At 41.8% G+C, this 23926-nt stretch overlaps 3 protein-coding genes across 4 annotated transcripts; 1 reads left to right on the plus strand and 2 right to left on the minus strand.

The window, feature by feature from the left end:
- Window positions 1-375: 375 nt before the first annotated feature.
- Window positions 376-9497, minus strand: LOC108231802 (claudin domain-containing protein 1-like). 2 transcript variants are annotated; one of them, XM_017409093.3, is made up of 6 exons: window positions 9353-9496; window positions 8514-9011; window positions 7285-7353; window positions 6318-6413; window positions 5726-5863; window positions 376-1926 (listed from the first exon to the last, which is right to left on the minus strand). In XM_017409093.3, exons 2-6 carry the CDS (start codon window positions 8770-8772, stop codon window positions 1706-1708), a joined length of 783 nt encoding a protein of 260 aa, XP_017264582.1. In that variant the 5' UTR covers window positions 8773-9011; window positions 9353-9496; the 3' UTR covers window positions 376-1705. The 2 variants fall into 2 exon arrangements, with proteins under 2 accessions (XP_017264582.1, XP_017264590.1); XM_017409101.3 differs by lacking the exon at window positions 7285-7353 and having other exon boundaries at window positions 9353-9497.
- A 110-nt stretch (window positions 9498-9607) lies between these two features.
- On the minus strand, window positions 9608-19962 carry glb1 (galactosidase, beta 1). The gene is made up of 16 exons (XM_017409259.2): window positions 19758-19962; window positions 18669-18838; window positions 18337-18487; window positions 17922-17982; window positions 17735-17829; window positions 16843-17023; window positions 16528-16586; window positions 15578-15699; window positions 14530-14570; window positions 14317-14429; window positions 13752-13826; window positions 13531-13620; window positions 13334-13447; window positions 11805-11936; window positions 11473-11712; window positions 9608-10348 (listed from the first exon to the last, which is right to left on the minus strand). Exons 1-16 carry the CDS (start codon window positions 19812-19814, stop codon window positions 10094-10096), a joined length of 1956 nt encoding a protein of 651 aa, XP_017264748.1. The 5' UTR covers window positions 19815-19962; the 3' UTR covers window positions 9608-10093.
- Window positions 19963-21485: 1523 nt separating this feature from the next.
- ccdc86 (coiled-coil domain containing 86) lies at window positions 21486-23821 on the plus strand. The gene is made up of 4 exons (XM_017414048.3): window positions 21486-22134; window positions 22284-22413; window positions 22500-22574; window positions 22695-23821. The coding sequence occupies exons 1-4, from the start codon at window positions 21605-21607 to the stop codon at window positions 22842-22844; spliced, it is 885 nt and encodes a 294-aa protein (XP_017269537.1). The 5' UTR covers window positions 21486-21604; the 3' UTR covers window positions 22845-23821.
- The last annotated feature ends 105 nt before the right edge of the window (window positions 23822-23926 follow it).

A 23926-nucleotide genomic window follows, 5' to 3' on the forward strand; every position in this document is an offset into this window, starting at 1 on the left:
GTAATACTGAGGCACAATTTGGTGTGATGTATACTTTGAGCACTCAACATTGCACAATATGTTCACTTAAAATTTTGACATCAACCCTGGCTGTCCGTTAGCAAAATATCTCCTGAACCAAAGCTGATCTACATTACCCCAAACAAAAATGGCTACAACTCACTTTCTTTTACAGATATTGAGTTGAAGTTTGGGGTTGTAGTTACTGAGACTCACCGTCAATGTCACACGGGGCCGTGTACGTTATATAAAAGGTTTGAAAAACGACTGTCTCTTCTCATGAGATGGTTTTTAGTTTAAAACTTTGGAATGTGAGGAGTGCTAGACTTTTAATATGTTTGATTTTTAAAACAAAATAACACAAAAAAAAACCAATGAAAGTCAGCGAACGGTAAATTTATTACTACATAAACAACAGAGTGCGTCAGAGCACCTTAAGACATTTCGAGGCATAAAAATATCCGTATCAGACACGAAACCAAACACTGTGGCACTAAATCAGGCCTTTTTTTGGACTTGCACAAACCACTGGAGTAATAAAAAACGACATATTTATTCACCAACATGTAAAAAAAAAAGTTGCGAGTTTCTTCCCGTTAACAGAGCGGGATTTAACAGACTCGAACCACATTTTTTTTCCTCGAAGACGATCGAGGACTGATCTCCTCAGTTGTTTTCTTAGCTGGATGTTGGATCACTTTGACAGAGTAACAGCTTTCTGCACAAACGTAAGACGTTTTCCTTTTTATTCAGGTGTTTAAGAAACGATCTGCTCATTTAGTTAAACCAAGGTGGTGACATTTTGTGCACAACATTCAACTTGCTAACCTATTTATTCATTAACTAATAAAACCACGTTAAACAGGATTAGAGGGGAAAAAAAACTGCATACCTCACTTAACCCATTTAAGAACTTTAAAAAAAGACAGAAACCTCTACATGTAGTTTAGGCTGAAAGTCACTAATTTCTTCGAGTGTCATCGAGTCAACTCGGCGTGGGAAAAAGGCCAACAAATTGTGTAAAAACAGATCAGCTCTATCAGCAACAGTGACAATGGAAGGTGAGTGGCTCCATTTTTAGTGAGTGACATTTCCTGACATTTAGTGGTTTTATGCCACATGCTAAAATCCACAATTACCACAGCTGATGGAAAGGTCGGCTTGAAAAGACGTGCAAAGGGTTGATATTTAACATCATGCAAACGGGAGAACAAAACATTTAAATGACAGGCGGTGTTGTGCGGTAGTTTGGTTCTAACAGAGATGCCTCCAGGTCTAAAATTCATCACGATGGTTTATAACTTTATTAAGGACAACGTGGTGAGCAGCTTCAGAAGAATTGGCAACCAAAAAGAAGATGAAAGGCAAAAAAACCCCAATAAGAACACAGGAACTAATTCAACATCAGAAGGAGCACACAGCTTCTACTAAAAACATGCACTTGGTAACGTATAAATCATAGAGCAGGGAGGAAAAAAGGCAAAGATGAGATATAAAGCCACTCAAAATCAATCTTAGCTGCAAACTTATGTAGTCGTTTTGGTTTGTGACACCCTGGAACTGTGTTTATCTAAGACTACTGCAGTGAAAGTGACACATTTCCAACCTGCGTACTGCATTTCACTGAGAACCTCGCCGAACCAGAAACCCGTTCTAAGGTTTCGAGACCTGCTGGTTGTTTCGGAGCACACGTTTTTGCCCTCGATTACGCGACCCTATACACAACCATGGGAGTGTAGTTTTTGCGGTGGCTTTTGGCCGCCCACAGGAACAGAGCGGCTGCCATCATCTGCAAAGGGAACGAGATGAGGGCGAGGTAGAGGGACCAGCCCATCGATCCCTCGACCCCTTTGGGAAGTGGGTACGTCTTCTCGAGCAAATCCACACCCACCCGGAAACAGCAGATGGTGCCCAGGGAGCACAGACCTGATGAGCAGAGAGGAAAGAGATTCAGCTTTAATCCAGCAGCCAGTCATCACTGCAGGTAAATACAAGAACCCACTTTTTTTTTAATTCAGCAGCTCTGTGCACATTTGACTCAAGAGCTTGATATAAACAGATATGGGCTATCTGTTTCTTCGTTCATCTGTTGGGCACAAAAAGGAAAAACAGGGAGCAAATAAACGGAGCAGAACCTCTGCTGCTGTCTTTACTTATTTTCTCTGTCTTCCTTCCAATAGAAGCCCCACCCGGACCGATCAATCTGTGTTTGTCTGCGTCTCTTTCCTGTCCTCTCTAACCCGAGCCGGTTGAAGCAGATGGCCGCTCGTCCTGAGCCTGGTTCTGGTTCTGGTTCTGCTGGAGGGTTCTTCCTGTTGAAAGAGAGTCGTTCCTTCCCACTGTCACCTCTGTGCTGCTCAGGATGGGAGACTCCGACGAAGGGAAGCTTCAACGCAATCTGCTGGCTTCCTTAGATAAATAACTTTTGCTGACTGGCTTTTTATGATGCATGTGAATGTTTTTGTACAGAGGTCTGAGACGACTTTGGTTGAGACTTGACGTTATTTAAATGCACTGAATTAAATTGAAAAACCCCACAATCAGGTTTTTAATCCTTGCTGCATCAAGCTTAAAAAGTCTCCAAGCTGTGTCAACAAAGTACAAAAGGTCTAAATACTTATGTAATTATGATATTTAAAGTTGTTTTTCTATCTTTAACACATTTAACTAACGTCATAAAATCCTGTTTCCACTTTGTCGTTATGGGATATTAAGAATTGATTAATAGGAGCACTGAGCTGCAAACAACAAGAAGGGTCTAAATACTTTTTAAACACTCTGTGTAATTGTACAGTAGAGATCTGGAAGTTCCCCCTGCTGGCGGGGGTGTGTGTTGTGTTTGGTGGAGAGCTCTTCCCTGGTATCAGTTGGATCAACTCATCGTTTGTGTCCCGAACCGAGTTTTATTTAAGAAATATTTATATCTGACCATATTTACCTCAATCACTGGTAGGTGATTAGAAAATTATGCTCACTCACATTGAAAGATTTAAGGTGGACCTGTTACGCTGTTTTTTTGTTGTTTTTTTTAAAATCAGACTTATGATTGATTTCTGACACACAAAACAAACCACATTAGTGATGAAAAGTAAGTATGTAAAATATATACAGGTCATGCGTGACCTTTGACTCCAATGAAGATGCTGCAAAAACAGGAAATCCATTTCATTTGTTTTATTTATTTTTACCACCCTTAACTCCTGTGCGTCCATGTCCAGATGTCCCGGGGTGAGAGGTGGCTTCACCCTGGACGGGTTGACGTGGACGAGCGAATAAATCCGTTTGTTTCATATCCCCTTATTTAGGGGACCACATGTCATGTTTGTTAGACGTAATAAATCATACATTGGGAACAACATACAATTTGATATCATAAAGGTATTAAATAAATTTTATTATTTTTATTATGGGGAAAACCGGAGTACCCGGGGGAAACCCATAGATGTGCATGGACAACATTAAATCTCTTTCAACTTTACCAAACACTCATTCAAATGTTGTTTTTTTTAAATGTTTTTCTTTTTCTGAACGCCCACTTAAAGAACATCGACTTTACAGCAGCGCCTGCAGGACATGGCTTTGCAGGCAGACTTGAAGAACCTTACGACGGCACAGGGTTCTGCCGAGACGCGTTGCTTGAAAAGGCCTGCGATAATCTCTCCCGGCAAGGGCTGCTCCGGGTCCTCGCACAACGAGGTGATGATCTGCGGAGAGCGGGTAAATTTGCGCAGGTCTCTGTAAATTTTCTCGTCCAGCTCTTTGAACTTTTCCGCAGGGATCTGAAAGCCGACCCTCTCCACTTCAGCCCAGATTCTGTCATGCAGACACTTGCTGAGAACCTCAAAGTTGTCCTTGGTGCACGTCATTTTTCCTTTGTTAAAAATCCGCAAAATCGGGGTCTTCACTAGGACGCTGACAGACATGTGGCACCGCTCCGCCTTAGCTTTTCGCTTTTCATCAAATTTGGTGTTTGGCCTTAAACGAGTTGTCACAGGTTCCTTGATCACCTCAGAGTCCTCATTTTTAACCAATTCAGGACTTGGATTGGGAACACTTGATTGTTTCTCTTGAAACGTAGTGTTAAGTTTGCGGAACTCCGGCGTTTTTTCAGAAGAGCTGAAAAATCTAAAGATGAAGGGTTTCCTTGACATTTGCTTTTTAAAAGAGATGGAAACCATTTCATCGAGTAAATTCTGTTTAAGACCCATGCACATCAGAGCAATCATCTCGGGCCGGTCCGCAAATTTGCAAAGGTCTTTGTAAATAGCTTTTTCAAGGTTTTTAAACCTCCCTGGGGCGATGCTGAAACCGCTCTCCTCCACTTCAGCCCAGATCTTGCTGTAAAGTCGATTCCTGAGGGCGTCAAAGTTCCCTGGCGGGCAAATCTGATTGGACTTTTTATACATAAGGAGAATCAATTTCTCAACAAGTGTGGTCACAGAATTTCTGCAGATTTCTTCTTTCTCAGATCTCAAACCAGACTCTGAAAACCTTTTCGGGGATTTCAGAGTTTCGTCTGTGTGATCTTCCAAACTCTCCCTCCCATCTGCGGTTTGTGGACTCGGGACAGGTTCCTGAACGGTTTTAGGGACTAAAGTGTCCTCACAGCCGTCGAAATTAATGTATTTTTCCTCAAATCCTTCGTCACAGTTTGTGTCTTGATTTGCAGACTGGAGACGATCATTAACTTCCACAAAAGCCTCTGAAACGGTTTCCCCACTCTCCTCGGAAACTGTTTGAAGGCTTCTTATTTTGTTGTCGACAATTTCCTCTATCACTCCTCCAAACTCCGACAACAGACACGCCATGATACACTTGGCCTCTTCGGCAACTTTACCATAAATCAGACTCTTCCACTGGCTCTGTGTGATGCTGTCCAAACGCTGTTCAATCAGCGGCTGAACTGCTTCCAGATAAATGTCCAGCGGCTTCTCCGCCTGTGAAACGCCTTTTGGCATTTTAGGAATGGCACCAAAGAGGATTTCTTGATGTTTTTTGATCTTAATCTTGAGAACTTTTACGATCACATCATGAAAAACAGAAAGGAGATCTAACACGGTTGTCTGAAAACACGCTCCCGTGCTGTCAGACATCACTTTTTCCCACTGGTCGTCTGGGATCCTTTGCAGACGTGGTTCTATCAGTGGATAAATAAGCTCCACTGTGACATCCAGCGGCACCTTTTGTGCCTGTGAACTGGTAGATGGCTCCATGTTAAATTCTGCTTTCGTAGACAAACAAAAAGTGTGTCCCAATTCAGCGGCTGCATCCTTCGAAGGACCCGGCCTACCCGGTATATGTAGGCCAGGTCCTTCGAAGACCGGGTAGACAGGAAGTCAGCGGTTGTGAATTGAGACGGTCTAGCCTTCAGATTTATCTCGGAGTACGTCCTGTCGCAGTTGTTTTCTATCTGACACACATTTATCGCAAAAAAATCATCTCAGTTTTCAAACTCCGGTAAATCATGCCGTGGCAACTATAATTCATCAGAACAACACCACAGCCTTCAAACTCTAACAGGAGACTCAAATGTTGCTCGTTACCTAATGTGTGGATTAAACTGAGGATAATTAAAAAAAACCCAACAGGATACAGGTCAAGGCCAGTCCTTTTGATTGACAGGCTTCTGTGAGGGTTAATATTTTCATAAACTCTTTATGAATCTGCAGAGACTGCACTGAAAATGATATGCTGAAAGGGAATACAGGGGCCGCGTTCCACTCACCTGCGAGAAAGTGGAGCACTCCGACGCCCAAAGTTGGGGTGAAGCTGCGGCACAGGCAGGCACAGACCCCCACAAGACCACTGAGAAACACCAGGGCCAGTGACACCAAGGGCAGGAGGAACTGGAACCTCCACAGGTCTGCATAAAACACAATAATTGAGATGATGCGTATGCAGATGATAAGTTTCTCCATTTCAAGTTCATACCTCATAACACCGAGTAGGATTTAAACACAGCGTGTGCAAAACATTTAAAAACTACATGCATCTGAAAACGGTTAAAAAACAAAGTAACCAACGATGTGGTAATAGTGTTTAGCATAGGTCAAATAATTTATTGCATATACATTGGCTATAAACGGAACAATTCAAGAAGACAGCGTCACACAAGTAAATGTGGTAAATGTTATGCAACATGATGCAAACTCGTTTTTTAGTGGTTCACAGCAGGCAGCAACATTATGACGTGAAAGAAAGAAATAAACCCAACAACCAGTTCTATGTATTTTTCTCAATAAGACACAACAATCACTTCAATGTTAACGTTGCATGTTTCTCAAGAACTCTCCTAACACGAGTGGAGATGGACTCACATGTTCTCAGCAGATCTTCCTTTTCAGAAAGTTGGTACTTTGTTTCGAATTGCTGAGAAAGGGTGAAGCTCACACAGCTGGTCTCCATCTTGGGCTCTAAAGTGAAACAAAGACAACACAAATCTAGCTGAGCTGCTTGCATCAAATATAATTGTTGCATGAATGAAAACAATGTGAAACAGGGCCAGGCACCTTCATGAGAGACACTCTCTCTTTTCGCACATCGGTAGGGTCTCATCGGCAGAAAAGAAAAAAGTTGTCTTTATGAAGCCAGCTATCTTCCCTTTAAGCGTTTCACACTTATCAGAAGCAGCTCTAGATCTCAGCATTAAAATTTAAAAGACAAGCTCAATGTGACACATCTCCTAACGGTACAAGTCAGCGTTTGTTTGTAAATTCAGATGCTGTCAAACCAGCAATTCAGTTTCGTCTCACGTTATTCTGCCTCCAGAATAACTCACTCTTCAGTGAGTCTCTTATCCTACAGAGGGACAAACTGTGACACTTAGACTGCAGGCTGGTTGGACCGGATCTTTACGTGACAGCTATTGTTGCTAGATGCAGGGGAGTCTCTCTATGGGATGGGAGGCTCACTGGAAAGGAAACTGTAAGACATCTTGGACTTCGAATACCTACAGCGCTGAAGCCAGAGAACTTCATAGAGGTGGCCGAGCCAAGACCCTCACTGGAGCAGCACAGGAAATCAAGAATTGTTGTTTTCTCTAGTTAGAAAAATCACTACAGGATATGTAGTTGTCATTTAGGTCACTCACTCGTTTGATTCTTAGTCATTCAACCAGGTTATAATCATCACTAGCTTTTATTGCTTACAGAAATTAAACTTCCATGTAAATGCCCACTCAGATCTTTACATTTTCTCCGATGTCCTGTTTTAGGGCAAACAGATCCAATACAAACCATAGCGCTGCGGTCACTGAGGGACTGTGGTTGGCATATTGTAAACTACCTTGACATCCTGTAGGATGAGTGCACTCTGAGGGCTGTGCTCTGGATTCATTGTCTGGAGGCAGAACATCTGTTGATTAAGACACTAGTTAATATCTGTATTATCTTACCATGTTCTATAGGGAAAAAAAGATCATTATTTATAGGCCTCTAAAGATGGCTTTAAACATAATTACAGTTTCTATTACAAGGCAGATTTTATTCTCTCCACTTGAGCTGTTTACTACTGGAGCATCTGATTAGGATGCAACAATAAAGAGAACCCACTTTCATGTGTTTTTTTATTTTTTAATCAACAATGGCTCAGAATTGAGGAATGAAAGTGATTTATTTGCAGCAAATTACTCTGCAACAAGCCTTTAGTACAAAGGGGTTTAAATATATATATTTCTCGAGTCATTATAACTGAGAGCTGGAAAACTCAACTCTGGTCTGAACAGAAAAGATATCAATCTGTACATTTATACTTGGGGATGATTAATCGTGCTTATGTATTCACTGGTCATGCAGACATATTACTCATAATTTATATTGGAAATAGAGTACAAAACCTTAAAATGGAACTAAGGAAGTATGTGGGTGTGTGCTGCTGCAGATATGCTGTTGTTTTCTGCCCACATGTAATGATTCAAGCAGTCTGATGTGCTTTCACAACACAGCTTGACTAACTTGCCTTGCACCAAAAATAGAATCAGTATCAGTTTAATTTTATTATCTAAAAAATAATAATGCACTATCACTAGACTGATTTTGTGCAGGTGAGGTGAGGATTCCCAACCTCAGCTATGACCATGATTTACACATTTTAACCAGCAGCAACCATCAACATGTAAGGAAATACTAGACCAAGTGTCCCCCGCCTTCTCTCATTGTTGGAAATTGAAGCCAACGGGACCCAGTTAATGGGAGCTGCCATGTTGTATTTTTCCTTCTTTCCTCTTTTTTTTTTAGAACCAGAATCTAGGGACTAGGGATGTGGGGGTTTAAGTCCCACATATTCCCCCACACACAATCATGGTGAACCTAAAACTTGCACCGGAACCATCTTGTGAGGCCGTTGGACCCGCTCCAGCTTCAACATCCAGGCTCTCATACGGTGTCTAGTGTTTCCTTACATGTCGATGGCAGCAACTGGTAAACAAACAGATTTGCCAGTAAAATTCAACCTCAAACAAAACAGGGTGGGCATCCCATGGACGAGGCGGCACAGGTGTATTATTTCTTACAGACCTGATGAGCTGTCTGGCTGGATACACCTCCACCACAGTCCCAGAGTGCCGTTCAGGTCGAACATGGCTTTACTGTAGATCTTCTCCTCACATTCGCTGTTCTTGAACTCGGTCATCTGTGACTGGTTGACAGGTTCGGTTGGCGGGCTGCTGTACTGGAACCAGTACTGAGTTCCCATAGCCACAGAGAGGTAGACAGTGGCCAGCAGGCTCAGAACTGAACCGATGACCAGAGCTGTGGCATACCGATTGTCCACCATGGTTTGGACGAAGACTGCAGCTTGTTTAGGGACCTTACTCACAGAAAACCAAAAAATATATACACTCTGTATTCAGTGTGGGTCGTTTAGTTACAAAAATGTCCACTTGTTTAGGCACCAGATCATGTTGTTAAGCGCTGTCGGCTGGCAGGAATACAACATCCAGGTTTTTATAAACTTTATTCCGCCCAGCTGTTGCATTTGAAGGTCTGTCCCAAAACACAGACAGAGGCTAGGACCTGTCGACAAGTCAAAACATGCACACAGTTATTGGTAACTTGGCTATAAGCAGTCAGTTTTACCACTAATCTGTGGCCAGTAAGCTGCAACCTGTATATGCGTAAAGCTTTTAGTTAGAAATGTTTTGCTTTAAAAAGTTAACTGGGTTTCCGGAAACCTAAAGAAGTTAGCAGACTCTTAGCTAGCTAGCTAGCGCTTATCGCTAGGTAATGAAAGCTGTATAATTATTGACACATTTAACTAAAAGATTAGTTTAAAATCTTTTGTATTAATTTTAAAACCTCCCAGACGAAGTAAACTTGCTTCTAATAACCTTATTTCCCTAGCTAATTTCACTTACATCAGGGCATCGTCTCCTTCTTCTTCTTGTTTAAAGGTGTTTTGTCCCCGATGTCTTTGAGCATCACCGCCCCCTACTGGACAGAGGAGAGAACTTTTGGAAGTAAAAAACACATCTAAAATAGAGCTTGTTTTTCAGCAAAGCTGCTAAAAGACAAATATTAAAAGCTAAAACTGTTCACGTGTCTGTCTGCATGATGATGATGCACATAGTTACAAGAACAACAGATAAATATCACAGTGGGGGACACTGAAATACCAGTAAATTACATTTTTATTGTGTGTGTTAAAAGGCACATGCTTGAAAAGTATTAAATTAGATTCAGTGTTCAGTGCAAACCTTTCTGAATGAACAAAAGCTCCGGACTCAAGACTTCTTCAGTTGTATGATTTCAACATTTTTCCCTAATGAGGGTTTAACATAAAAAAAGACGTTCCCTGAAATACACAGTGGGATGAATTGGCTTTTAGTGCCAACAATCCCTTTAGGAGGAGGCGAGAAGAAGCTGTAAAAAGATTGTCGCACAGATCCAGTGAGGTAGGAAAAAACGAATATAACACTAGAATTTGAGGGTAAATTGACAATGAATCCCCTAAATTAACCTATTTTTACATAAGATTGTTTAAAATAAAATCAGGCACACATTGAGTTCACAAAACAAGAGCTGATTTAAGGCCAGTACACCAACGAGTCTAAAGTGCAAATTGATTCCCTTTGTGCAGCCGAGTGTTTCCCTTCCCATCACAGTAAATCCTCTTTGACAAGCAGTCGTCTGTGGCGACTGGATTCAGAGTGGACCGTTGCGTTCAGGATCGGGGTGTCCGTGAACTCCACAGTGCACGGCTGGGAGCCACACGGGGCCCCTTCCAGCTCCAGGACGGTCACGTTGTTGGGGGCGGAGGTGCTGAGGATGTTGGCTGGGACAAAGAGGGTGACCTGAGGGCCTCGAGCTGGCCAGTAACGCCCCAAATTAAAGCCGTTAATCCAGATCTGCCCCTAAAAAAAAAAAAAAAAAAAACACAGAAAAATTTAGAAATTAAATATATGTAGGAGATAAAAAAAAACACATGCAAAAAGACAAATGATGGAAGAAAATGATAAATATAAATCAGCAACTTCTCATTTACATCTTGCTCATTTTAAAATAGGAATTATAATGCCTTTTGAAAATTTTTATAACAAAGCTGTATTTTATTTTATGTCGCTTACAAAGTCTGGCATGTCAGAAATAATTAAAGTTCCCTCCCCCCAAAATTATTTTATACACTAAATTCTTTAAAAGTTTTTTAGCCTAAGTGACAGATTTAGATACTGTATACTAACCTAAATTAAATGACCTTATACTTTGAAGTGGGATTCTGTGCAAATGTTATGAACAAACAGTATCTTACCTGTTGTAGATAGCTGTTTGAACAACCTCAGTTTGGAGAAATAAGGATTTAATTCTGACCAGACTGATGAGCTAACAGCTCATCTGATCAGGACTAAGACTAAAGCGGATTGTTGCTACCATAAAAGTATTTCAAAGCATTTCAGTTTACTTTGCCGTCATTTTCACATTTCATTGCTATTTACATCAAACTCTGTGGTCATTAGCATGCACAAGTAGCATTAGCAGCAGCTAGCTGTAGCACTTGCTGCAGGAATATCAGGACATTTATACCAAAATAACTGTGTAATGTAAAATTAACAGCAGTGTAAAAGTTTATTAAATAGCGTTCACATGGATCTCTACAAAGTTTTTTGCGATTCAAGTTGTTTTAAGATGGCAGCAACCCACTTCGGTCTTGGTTTTGCTCAAACTAGCCATTAGCTCATCAATCTGGTCAGAATTTAACTCCATTTCTTCCAACTGAGGCCGTTCAAAAAGCTACCTACGACAGGTAAGATATTATTGTTCATAACACCTGCACAGAACGCATCACTTTCATAAAGTTCACCCTAAAAAAAGTCTGTTCTATTAAAAAACAAACCTTTAGCACAATATCATTGTGGCTAATGATGAATTTTCTTTTCCTATTCCATTTAATTCACCAAACATGTAGCGCGGTTTCTCTCCAGCTCGTCTGTGTTTTCGTAAAGACTGAAACATACAATCAGGTGCCATGCGGGTCACGTGCCTTTGTCCAGTTGGGCAGTTTGATGTAGGTGTCCTGAGGGAGGTCTGGGATCCCGTCAGGGATTATAAAGCTGCCCACATAGAAGGCTGGAAGAGACAGAGCAGCAGGCTGAGGTGGTTCTGTCCCAGTATGTCCGCTACGTCCGAGCAGGCCCTGGCTGATGGCTTCATCGATGCTGAGACTGTACATCGTCCAGCCGGAGAGGGGGACTGCCCCCAGAGTCAGATTGGTCACCAAACCCTGGGAGAGGAAAACCAGCAACAAATCTTCTAAATGATTCCAAACATCAGTCTGACGGAGTTGAAACGATGAATTTTAGCCGTAAATAAAACCTTGAAGTCATTGATGTCCCTCCCGTAGTTGATTCGGCCCATGTTCTCCACCAGGACGTCCACCTGACTGCCAGCAGTCCCAGTCACATTGATGGTTAGGACTTTGTTCCTCTCAAGGATCCCTACAGCCGACTGGAGAAAAGAAAAGAAAAAAAATAAATACCTGAGAAATGCAGCCACTTTGTGAAGCGATGGCTGGGGTTACATCAGGTCAGATGGAGAGCTGCTCTGCTGTGAACAGTTGGGTGACTGTCAGTTTTTTTTTGTTTTCAGCTAACAGTGCTTTTATATCTGTGAAAATGTGCTCAGAAACGAAAACATTTGTAGTTCTGAAATTCTAAATGTATTTATTTATTTTATATTTATTGTCCACAGCTGAAGGCGGAGCAATAATGTTTTTGCCTGTGTCTGTTTGTCTGTCTGTTAGCAAAATATCTCATGAATCACTGAACGGATTTCGTAAAACCCTAAGAAAGTAACGACTGGATGTACATCTACCTCTGATTAACTGATGGAGTCCACCCAATGCCAGATGGCCGCCACAGCTAATTTACTTTTGCCTACACAAAAATGGCTACAAGTCAATGAATTTTACACGTTCTGAGCTAAAATCTGATGTGGTAGTAGATGACAGTTATTTACAGCACACACCCCAAACACTAACAAATCCTGCAAGATCAGGTGACATCTTGCAATCTGGCATATGAGACAGAGCAATGATTCTCAAAGTTGGGGTCGGGACCCCAATGTGGGTCACCCAACACCAAGTAGGCGTCCTTAGATAATCACCTGATATCAACCAGCAATTAAAAAACTAGTTTTTATGATATATTTGCACTAAAACTGTGAGAGAGAATTGAAATACAAATCATAAATTGATTTAAAAAAAATAGCATAATGGATGTTAGGACTGTTTGTGTAGTCATTATGCTCTTATTTAATAGGGTCATTACCATTTTGGGATGTTTAAACAGCCAACAGATGGGGTCACACACCTTTGTCACTATTAATTTATGGGTCAAAAGCTGAAAAGTTTGGGAAGCACTGAGATAGAGGATAATGTTCACTTCCAAGTTTGACCAAAACTGCAGCAACTCCATCATTTCTAATCGTAAGACGATCTGAAGCATGAAAGGTGGCGAGTGATCTGCATTCCTTCAAGGAACGTTAGGTCTTTAGTTACTCAGTATATTTGAGAATAAAAGGTTTAAACTGTTGGACTCCATATCTAGTTCCTGAAATTTTACAAACCCCGTTCAGTTTAGGAGGACGTAAAGGACACATTTGTACTTCCGGTCTGTGCTGTAAAACCACAACTCAGAAGTTTCAGAAAATCCAGTTCAGCTGCAAAACACATCAGATACAGCACCTAAAAAGAAATTTGCAAACGACAGAATCCAGTCCTGATGTTATGTAGAAGTGCATACACACTTAAAACCTCTTTAACAAAGTAGATTTGCACACAAGTTTGAAACAAAGACGTTGCTCGAGTCGGGATATGAGGTCTGATGATGGCGAGCGAGACTCACCCCGCCCACGGACACATACGCCCTGTCGTGGACCCCGTTCAGCGGCGAGGACAGAGGAGTGGGCTCGCTGCAGTTTACGGGCAAAGTCGTCCTGTAGAGGACAAACCCAAATGCCTGGAGGACCGACAGAAATCCATGAATGACAGGAAACACATTATTGTTAAAAGAAGAACACCAAGAAACCGACTGAAGGATACCTGATTCAAATCTATGAAGGTCTGTGGATACGGGCTCTTCACAGGACCGGAAAAAGACAGCGTCTCCACGGCGTCTGACACGGTCTGCAGCTGCAGGGGACCAGAAACGACATTTCATTAGCAATTCTTCATGATCTGAAACATAAACTGACTGTAACTATATAAAGTTAAATATTTTCAGGAGCTAAATCAGACGAACGTAAAGTCATGTAACTTTTTACCTTCTTCATTTTAACAGCACCGTATGCAAACTTTGGCGTTGATGGTGGAACTGGTCCCTCTGGTATTTTATTGTACTATTTTGAAAAGACAAACATTATTCCAGACAACACCGATATAATTAAAATACTCCTAAAATCATATTTTTTAAGGAATCTTAAACAAATCCATATCGCCTGCTGCCTAGCATGCAAACGTTTTAAACAAAAATCTCACGTGATCCGTTAGAGCTCAGAGTATTTGATGGGAATGATGCTCATCTACTACCATGCCAAATTGTAGCTGAAAAATCTGCAAAGTTGGCTGAGTTTTAGCCTTTTTTAGTCGATTAGCCGCAACAGCCATCTTGAATCTAGTTGACTCCAAAATTGAATCAGTTGTCGTCGTACATCCAGTCATTACTTCCTGAAAGTTTCACTGAAATCTGCCCACGGAGCTCATGAGATATTTTGCTAACAGACATACAGACAAATAAGCACACAGACAGGTAATTGCAAGCCCTTCACGGCAGCAGGCGATAACGCTTTACACACTGTTAGAGTTCCTTTTTAAAGTGGTTCTTCTCACCATGCTGATGACGTCTCGGATGGCGAAGTATTTCTCCGTGAGGTCTCCCGCCTCCGTGAGCGGAGCGTCGTAGTCGTAGCTCGTGGGCTGAGCGCCGTACGGCGAGTTGGCACCTGGGAGCGTGGAGACACGGGTCGGGTCAGGCGGGGCAAATACTTACCTTTTCATTTTATTATGCATACTTTAAAAAAAAAAAAAAAAAGGTCCACTCACCGTTCCAGTATCCAAAGTTGGTTCCACCAATGAACATGTACCTGTGCGTTGAGGCAAAGCAGAAAGGGGTTCAGAAAACGCTGACCCTGAAGCCACCATCTGTGACGTTTCACCGCATGCAGCCATTTTCTACTGAATTTTACAAGTGCTTTTTTTTTAACTCTTCTGCTTTTACACCAATATCCCATTAATACCAACCTGTTGTTGGAACCTCTCTGTATCTGTTTGGTAACACATAACACAGACCTTCCTCCACTCAATGTCAGACAAATAACTCAAAATAACTAAAATATCACAGATTTAAAATATGAAACAGATTTTCCAAAACCAAAACACTCCTCTGTACACAGTAACGGTAAGGGCTCATGATCCACCGATTTCACATCATTTATAGGAGTAAAATATGTTTCTGTTACAAGTAGTTTTTTTAGTTTCTTTGTTTTACATCATATAAATAAACCAAATAAATGATCGAGCCATAACATTACGACCATCTGCCAAATTCATGAGCACTTCACCATTTTGAAGCCATAAAAGCGCCGATCAGTTCTGGTGGGGACAAACATTTAGGGGTGTTCTCAAATCTCTACAACTAACGCATTAAAGAGAGAGTTCAGATCTTTTTGAAGTGGGGTTCTGTGAAAAGGTTATGAACAATTAGCATCTTACCTGTTGTAGATAAGTCTGAACAGCCTCCATTTGAAGAAATAGTTTAGTTCTGATTAGACTGACAAGTTAAGGGCTAGTCTGAGTGTGAATTATAGCCATCTGAAAACAACTCAGTGCAAAGATAGTTTGTAAGCACCATCACTGCATTACACAGTCATTTACATACAATTAGGGGTCATTTGCTGGAGCAAATAGCAGCATCAGCTAGCTGTAGCCCTTCTGGTGCAGCCTGAGGCACGTGCAGCAGGAATATCATCATATTCATGATGGAATAAATGTGTGATGCACAACTGAGGGCGACGTAAAGGTTGGTAAAAGAGCGTTCACGAGAGCCATCATCTGCACACATCAGTGCGCCTGAACTCGTCTGCGGACTCACAAGTTGACATTTGCTCCCACAGACAGAATCTGGCTGAGCGATTTGGCCACTAAAGCAGACGACACGACGGAGTGACGGGACCCCCAGTGGTCTAGCCAACCGGTGTAAAACTCGGAGTTCACCTGTAATGAAAGAAGCAGCTTAATATTTTATTCATGCATCGTATAATTAAAGCTTAATTAAAGGCCTAGCATCTCTTGAGGAAACACACATCGTCTGCCGGCTGTCATGCCAGAGTTTTAGATCCTCGTATTTGAAAAATGAGTCGTAGCCACTTTGGTTAAACCTTGAAAGTAACATTAATCTCATGCGAGATCTCGCAAAATGTCACACTCAGAGTATGTGTCGTGAATGACTCTCAGCTACTCCCACATCAAATTTTAGCTCAATATGTGTAAAACTTACTGAGTTATAGCCAAGTTTGTGTTGGCCACTGTTGATTAGCTGTGGCAGCCATCTTGTTTTGGACCGGCTCCAAAAGTAAATGCGTTGTAGATATACACTCAAGAGTTACTTTCTTAAAGTTTCATCAAAATCTGTCCAGTGGTTCAGAACATATTTTGCTAACAGACAAACAGGGTTTACACCTACAGTTATTGTTGAAATTTTAGGCAAAAATCTTGTGCAGGGAGTTGATCTTGGATTATGTGTTGCGAATGAAGCTCAGCTATAGCCACGCAAAAATTTTTAGCCCAATATCTTTAAAACTGACTGAGTTATAGTGACTTTTGTGTTTTTTAAGGTCAGTTGGTCATGGCAGCCATCTTGAATCAGTTTGGCTCTAAATGTTAATCAGTTCTAGACGCACACCCAATGATTGATTTCTGCAAGTTTCATTAAAATTTGTCCAGTTGTTCAGGAGATATTTTGGCAACAGACAGACAGACACACCCAAGAGAAAACTTGATCGCCTGCCGGGCGATAAAAACTGCTCAGAGGAAGAAGCTTACCAAAGGTCCATTAGGTTCAGCGTGTCGCTGTGCATCGAAGGCAGCGGTTATATTTGCCCCTGGCGGAGAGAGAAGGCAGAAATGAGCGTGCATTTGTTTGCGCGAACTCCTCGTGACGTCTGACTAATCTGAAACGTGACATGGCGACAATCCTGGACGGGGAACGAGACGCCAAAGCCTCAATTTCAAATCTACGCTAAACTGGTTTTTCTACATGCGCACGGCTCTCCGCGTTTTTTCCCGTTCAGTTTACGGGACTTGGTGCCTGACGTGTGACTCTTTCCTAAAATCGAACAAACGGTGAGCGACGCTCACCAGGCCCGAAGTCTACGGTGGCGTACAGCCCCTGTAACGAGCCACACTTGAGGAAGTTCAGCCCTGCGCCGTCCGTGGTGAACAGCACCACCTCGTCGCCCAGGTGGGACCTGAACAGCTGGGTCAGGTGGCGCATGTAGTTGTAGTCGCAGGTGAAGTAGCTGCCGTATTCATTCTCCACCTGCAAATAAAACGAACGGGTGAGGCGTTAGCCACGTTAGGGACAGAGTTATGGCCATTTCGGTCAAACCTTGTCTATAAAGTTTTGAACGATCTCCTGCATCTTTCAAAGTAAGTGTTGTGAATCGCTCTCAGCTATTACCACACCCGATTTTAGCTCAATATCTAAAAAACTGACCGACTTATAGCTTTTTCTGTGCTGGCTAAGATCAACTAGCTGCGGCGGCCATCTTGAATGAGGGTGACTCCACAATCTAACCAGTCACAGACGCTCATCCAATGATTACTTTCTGAGAGTTTCATTACTATCTGTCCAGATGTTCATGAGATATTTTGCTAACAGACAGACAGAGTTCACCGTAACAGTTAATGGCAAAATTTTAAAAATAAATATTGCAGTCAGTTAGTGCTCGGAGTACGTGTTGGGTATAATAATCAGCCACTATTTTGCTAAATTTGAGCTGAATATCTCTAAAAATGCAGCCATTTTAGCCATTTTTTGTGTTTCCTAAGATCAGTCGGCTGTGGCGTTCATCAAACCAATGATTACTTTCTGAGAGTTTCACTAAAATCTGTCCAGTGGTTCGTGAGCAGTTTCGCTAACGCTACAGACAAACAAACAGACGGGGCATATGTCCTTCCACTTTCGGCGGCGGGTGATACCAACTCCTGGTAGAGCCCACAGAAACGAGCCCAGACCCTCCACACCTACCTGTACAGTGATGATGGGCCCTCCGTTCTGATACAGGTACGGTTTCATCATCGGCAGCAACGTCCCCATCCATTTATCCACAGCTGCGATGTAATCTGGAACACACACACACACAAAGCACAGCGTTGTGGGTTTTCTGCAGCATGAGAAGCTGCTCACACCTCCGCCCCGTGTCTCTGCCGCTCACCTGGGTCAGACGATCGCAGCACCACGTTTTTCTTGTTGAGGAGCCAGGCTGGCAGACCGCCCTGACAATTAACACAAGCAGCAAAAACATTATCGTCTTGAAACAGTTTTAATGCTTTTTTTTTTTTTAAAAGTGCAGATTCATAGTATCCTGTGGATAGCGTATGTGTCAGGTCTCAACCTGAACGCTGGGCTGAGCGGGCAGGAAGTAATCCATCATGAGACAAAACCAGGTTTTATTTTGGCTGAACAGAATCACTGATCATCCCCAGGACTGTCTTTTAGTCCGCTGATTCAGACTACTCTCCAAGGATCATCTATTATCCTTTTTTTCCCTATTAAAATTTCTGAGTTCCGTGCTTTAAAACCTTTTAAAACCCAAAGTTAAACCATATTTACATGTCGCCTTGGCTCACCATGTCCCACTCCGCACATATGTACGGTCCCGGGCGAAGAATGACCACCAAACCGATGTCCTGAGCCAGCTTAAGGAAATATTCCAGGTCTCTGTCTCCGGTAAAATTATACTGACCCGGAAACGCTTCGTGGTAGTTCCAGGGAATGTAGCTGCAAAGTGATCAAAGAACCCAAGTCAGCCAAACAATTCATGGAATCTGAGAAGATAATGGTGAAACGTTGGCTCTGTTCACGTTCAGTGAGTCGGCTTCTAACAACAAAAACAAACAATTAAATCAATTAAAAGAGCCTAAACTCAAACTCAACAAAGTCGACCTCGTATCAAACCTACATCTGGATGGCGTTCAGTCCTGCCATGTACATTTTCAGCAGCCGGTCCTTCCAGTAGACCCGGGGGATCCTGCTGTAGTGGATGCTTCCTGATATGTAACGAAATGGTTGTCCGTCCTTAAGGAAGCAGTCGTTCTCATAGTCCAGGCTGAACGATGGAGACGCTCCGAGCTGCAGGTCAACACAGACTCAATGTATAAATATACATAATATCATTTTAAAAAAAATTTGAAAGCTGCCTTATTTTCTTTATGGTTTGCTTCTAAGGAGTCAGGCTTTTTAATGGCCTTTATCAATGTTTCTTCAGGCTTTCTAAAGGTTTTTAAAAGATCTACATTGCAACTTTTTCACTTCACTTAAACAGGAACAAAGGGTGGGGAAGTGTGAAATTCACACCGCTGCTGCACGTTGTCTTATCTGAATGTGGACAACATCAGGGGACATCAGGAGTCACGCTCCTCACCCCCTACTTCTCCACGACTGTGGTTGTGTGTCAGTACAACAGGGGTTCATCTTTTGGTTCAGGAGCCTTTTTCTGCCTGAATTATTTCAAAGTTTAAACAACAACTAATATCTCCACAGTGGTAGTGTTTGGGAACTGGGCTGAAATGACTGAAAAGCAGCCAAAGAAAACGGACCTTCTGTTTAAAAGAAGAAGAAGAAGAAGAAGAAGAAAAAACACTTTAAAAACTGCAAGAAAGACTGGCTCCGACAAGCAAAACATAAAGGAATGAAGGATGACTTAAGACTTTTGCACAGGACTGTAAAGGTTTTATGATTCACCCTCACATGACTCGGTGATGTGACAGCCAACTAAAAACACAGTTCTTTTAAATCAAAACGAGCAGTAGTTTCACCATAAAGGTTATTAAGCCAGAACTGAAGCTCTGTCAGCTTTTTTTAGACATCAGACTAAATTTTAGACCTTATAGATGACAGATTTAGATTCAGTAAAAAACAAGACCAGAATCCCAAACCCTGCCTTTGTTTTTTATGTTGGCAGATAAACCTGTAAAAACCAAACAAACTCTGATGTGTGCAGAGCTGAATGTGTGTCTGTATCCAGAAGCTCAGGCTCATGTGTACTCACAGACTGAGCAGACAGCAGCAGCAGCAGCAGGATGATGGTGAAGCGGATCAGAGGCATGATGGCTCCTCTCACGAAGCCGGCTCTCCTCTTTCAAACGCAGATGTTTCACCGAACCTCGTCCCGTTCGGCTTTAACACAAACACAGCCAGCTACGGCCCAGATCACTTCCCTGTGTGCATGTTTGTAATGACAGACATCATGAGGTGCGGAAGTGAAATCATGTGACTCGGTTGGGTGCAGTGGTTGCTTTTGGTCAGTAGGGGGCGGTGTTGCGCAGCATATTTACAGGATGAGGTTTGAATAATGACTGCCTTTTGAATAAAAGAATATTTTTAAAAATGTGCACATTAAAGAACTATTACCTTAGAACTATTTTTTATTTTATTTTATTTTTTCACGTATGTTGTGTGATTGCTGCGTCCGCATTCGCATTGTTTTCTTGTTTATATTTCCTTCTGGTTTTTTTTTTTAACTCAAATTACTTCTGCATATTTTGAGCCATTTTAACTATTCAAATATCAAAGTTTGAATAGTTAAAAGCTCGATCGGGAATTGTGTGCTATGATTTACTTTGCAAATTTCCCTTTTAAAAAAAAAGTTCACATAGAAATACATCAACATCAACATCTCTTCAGCTCCTTCTAAACATTGTTCTCTTTAAGATCTGTTTTGATAAACTGACTCTAATCCTGTGTTCTTATGCTCCATTTAGCTTTTAGCTACTGTTTTCGGTCATTTTAGCGGTCAGCTGCCATTTTGCTATTTATAGCTTTGCTTGTTTTTACTTTGTAGTTATTTTCCAGCTAATTTTAGCTTGTAGCTAATATCAATGACTTAAATACTAGCACTACTAGTATTACTAGTATATTAGTCATTGGCTAATATGCTCTTTAGATAATTTTAGCTATGGTTTGCTAATTGTAGCTTTCAACTGAAGTTTTGCAATTTTAAGAATTTAGCTACTATTTTGCTTATTATATCTTGCTACTACAGTTTGGGCATTTCAGCTTGTAGCTACAGTTTTACTAATATTACCTTTTAGCTTGTAGCTAGTGTTTAGCTGAGTTTAGCTTTTTGCAAATTAGCTCTTGAGGCTGTTAACTTTGAGCTATGATTTGCTAATTGAAGCTTTTAGCTACAATTTTGCAATTTTTAGGTTTTTGCTAATTTTGCTTTCTGTTCTGCTTGTTTTAACACCTTGGTTTCAGCTTCCTTAACTAGGTCCAGCGAAGTCACTCATTACTCACCAATCCCAATGCATTTTCAGCAGAAAATGCAAAATTTTCTAGCTACCATCCAGTTTTCTTTAAAGACTCAAATCAGGTTTTTAATTTCAGATTTAAGACATGGCTCTTTTATGGGTCCAGAAAGGTTTTCTTGAAGCCACTTCTACGTTTGGACAGGATGGTGAAGTTATTTGCATACATGAGACACCACAGTTTTTACTAGATACTGTGTAAAACCGAGCTCTTTATGTTTTTCATTTTCAAAAAACATCATAATTATTATCATTTGTTTTACCTGAACAGGTATAGGCTCAGTAAATACTCCATATAATTTGCATTATTTAGTAATGTTCATTAAAAAACATATTTGTGTAATAAATGATCATGCTCTGTCTAAGCATTAATTGAGCTGTTTTCGTGTATTTTTGAGGAACATTTGAAGCAATTTCTCCTCCGCGCCTGCAGGGGGCGACATCGCACCGCGCTGTTACTTTTCAGCTTCAACACCGGAAGCAGAGCAACGTACATAAACAGCGCTGGGACGTCAGGCTAGAAGTGGTCACACGTGGGTGCAGGAGTTCACTTTATTTAAGTGTCGTTGTTAGTTTTGTTCAGATAAATATGCCAAAGAGAAAGAAAGCCGCGGCAGAGGAAAACGTCGCTTCCGAAGCGGGAGAGGAGCCGGTCGAGAATCCGCCAGCGGAGGCCAGACGGACCCGGAGCGGCCGCACGGTGCGCCCTCCCGCCGCTCTGCTCGACTCCCAGCTCCCGGTGAGGACTCCCAGCAGAAGGACCAGGAGGTCGGTCCTCCAAGAGCTGCCGGCGGTGGAGGAACAAAACACGGAGGTCCCGGAGCGGAGACCCGAGAGTCCGGTCGAGAAACCCAGCCTGTCGTCGGAACCGGAGTCAGCAGAGCCGCCGAGGGAGGAGGAGGAGAAGGAAGAGGAGGCTCCTGCAGCGAAGCCAGATCCAATCCAGGGCGGCCAGGACCTCCAGATACCCAGAGCCGCTCCGGCAGAAACAGTACCCGAGGGTTCAAATACCATCCCGAAGAAGAAACCTCATCTGGAGCCAAGTGCCAAACAGATCCCGGTGGTTCCTTTGGGAAAACCCAAATCAGGAAGAGTGTGGAAGGACCGAAATAAGCAGAGGTAAACAATCACTGGATCATATGATAAACCTGAGCTCTTCCTGTCCGTACAATAAGCTGTCAGGAATCATTTCCTGAACCTGAGGTCCTACCTTGTTTAGAAATAAAAGCAGCCACTTCTATCTGTGTGTGTTAACCCTTTGTCTGCAGGTTCTCTGCCCTGGTCAGAGATAAGCCGCTCTGCTCCTCCTGGGAGAAGAAGATGCAGGCCAAGCGGGAGAAGGAGCTTGTGAAACAGTTTACCTCGAGGCTTAAAGAGGAGAAAGCTCAAATGAAAGAGGTAGTGTGTCCCGCATGTGCCAGACCAACCCTGCGTTCCTTCATGAAAGGTTCTGCTCCTGATCGCGCTTTCACTTGTGTTCCCAGGAAAAGAGGAAAAGGAGAGAGGAGAACCTGAAACGGCGCGAGGAGAACGAGCGCAGAGCGGAGATCGTTCAAGTGGTGCGTCCGCAGCTTTCACACAGACACGGTTCCACGCGTAGACATCCGGCGGTGGTCGCCGAGGTAGAAGTAAGATCGCTTTCAAGCACTGTTTAGAAATCTGTCTCGTTTGTCCCGCAGATCCGCAACACGTCGAAGATCAAGAGGATGAAGAAGAAGCACCTCAGGAAGATCGAGAAGCGAGACACGCTGGCTCTGCTGGAGAAGTCACAGAAGCAGAACGTGAAAACCAAGACACAGAAACACGTGGCGCAAGGTTCTACCACCTGACAATAAAATGCAGCCGTTCGGTATTCGTGCCTCCATGTTGCGTGTTGGGATGTCTTTCACCCGAACTTAAGAATCTTCTGAAAGGAAACAACAAACATACAGCAACTAGATTTTTTTAAATAAATGATTTAGAAAGGACTCTTCTTTAAGAAAAAATAGATATGGTTCTGTTGCAAAACGTTTCCTGAAATGAAATAATCAAATTACATTTTATTCAGTATGTGCTCGTTAATATAAAACACTTCAGACACAGATTCAGAGCAGCAGAACTGAATTAATTCACCCTCATTGAGTCTAAAGACGTGTTCTGGTAGTTAAATTTCGTCTAATGGACAACTGACAAGGCATAGTTTTCATCCTGAAAGTGACGTAATGTTTGTTAGTTTGGGATTAAATGAAGATGATTAAAAATTAGAAAAATAAATCACTGAATGAAGGGAAGCAGGTAAATCGAAGCCGTAACATCAGCTCAGATAATAAAATCTGTAAAGTTTGAGATTTATAGCTTTTTGACTCTGGTTCTCAAAAGTTACGGATGCACTTATATGTTCAGGTTAAATAACTTCATTGTTGTCCAGTTTAGACAGCTCACCGTCCAAACTTAAACAGGATTCTGTTGCATTTCTCTGCATCAGAAACAAGATAAATACAAATGAAATAGTTCAAAACAGGGTGACAAAGTTGCAGTGCAGAAATCCAATACATTTTATTTTTAAATACAAAAATATTCTAAAAAGTAAATTGTAAAACATTTTAAACCAATGCCAAGAACTGAATTAATATTAAACATGTACATTTAAAAAAAGATCATTTATAAAAAATAAGACACTTGAACTGTAACCATTTAGCCACAAGGTGGTGCTGTTTTCCCACATTTACCTCATAAAGGCAGATTTGTTTCATGTAGTCTCAGCCTAAAGTGATTCATTGTAATATTTACTAAAATCAGATCAAAATAAACATTTTTTTTCACCTGATTTCAAGTTTTGTTTTGTAAATTAGCAGCAGTCAAACACAACTAGTTTGGTTCCCAAACCTTTTAGATTCACACAATAAGGACTCGTGACCCCAAGTTTTGTACA

The sequence above is a fragment of the Kryptolebias marmoratus genome, linkage group LG3 (assembly GCF_001649575.2).
Source record: "Kryptolebias marmoratus isolate JLee-2015 linkage group LG3, ASM164957v2, whole genome shotgun sequence".
In the NCBI taxonomy this organism is placed as follows: Eukaryota; Metazoa; Chordata; class Actinopteri; order Cyprinodontiformes; family Rivulidae; genus Kryptolebias; species Kryptolebias marmoratus.

Excerpts from the sequence above, each read along its gene's own strand:
- glb1 (XM_017409259.2), bottom strand. The coding sequence starts at position 19,814 with ATGCCTCTGATCCGCTTCACCATCATCCTGCTGCTGCTGCTGCTGTCT. Across the intron at positions 15,700-16,527 it reads CTGAACCTAATGGACCTTTG|GTGAACTCCGAGTTTTACAC; the intron begins GTAAGCTTCTTC and ends CTTTCATTACAG. Across the intron at positions 13,621-13,751 it reads GTGCTGTTAAAATGAAGAAG|CTGCAGACCGTGTCAGACGC; the intron begins GTAAAAAGTTAC and ends GGTCCCCTGCAG.
- LOC108231802 (XM_017409093.3), bottom strand. The coding sequence starts at position 8,772 with ATGGTGGACAATCGGTATGCCACAGCTCTGGTCATCGGTTCAGTTCTG. Across the intron at positions 6,414-7,284 it reads TCATCCTACAGGATGTCAAG|AGCCCAAGATGGAGACCAGC; the intron begins GTAGTTTACAAT and ends GTTTCACTTTAG. Across the intron at positions 1,927-5,725 it reads AGTGCTCCACTTTCTCGCAG|GTCTGTGCTCCCTGGGCACC; the intron begins GTGAGTGGAACG and ends TCTGCTCATCAG.
- ccdc86 (XM_017414048.3), top strand. The coding sequence starts at position 21,605 with ATGCCAAAGAGAAAGAAAGCCGCGGCAGAGGAAAACGTCGCTTCCGAA. Across the intron at positions 22,135-22,283 it reads AAGGACCGAAATAAGCAGAG|GTTCTCTGCCCTGGTCAGAG; the intron begins GTAAACAATCAC and ends CTTTGTCTGCAG. Across the intron at positions 22,414-22,499 it reads AGAAAGCTCAAATGAAAGAG|GAAAAGAGGAAAAGGAGAGA; the intron begins GTAGTGTGTCCC and ends TTGTGTTCCCAG.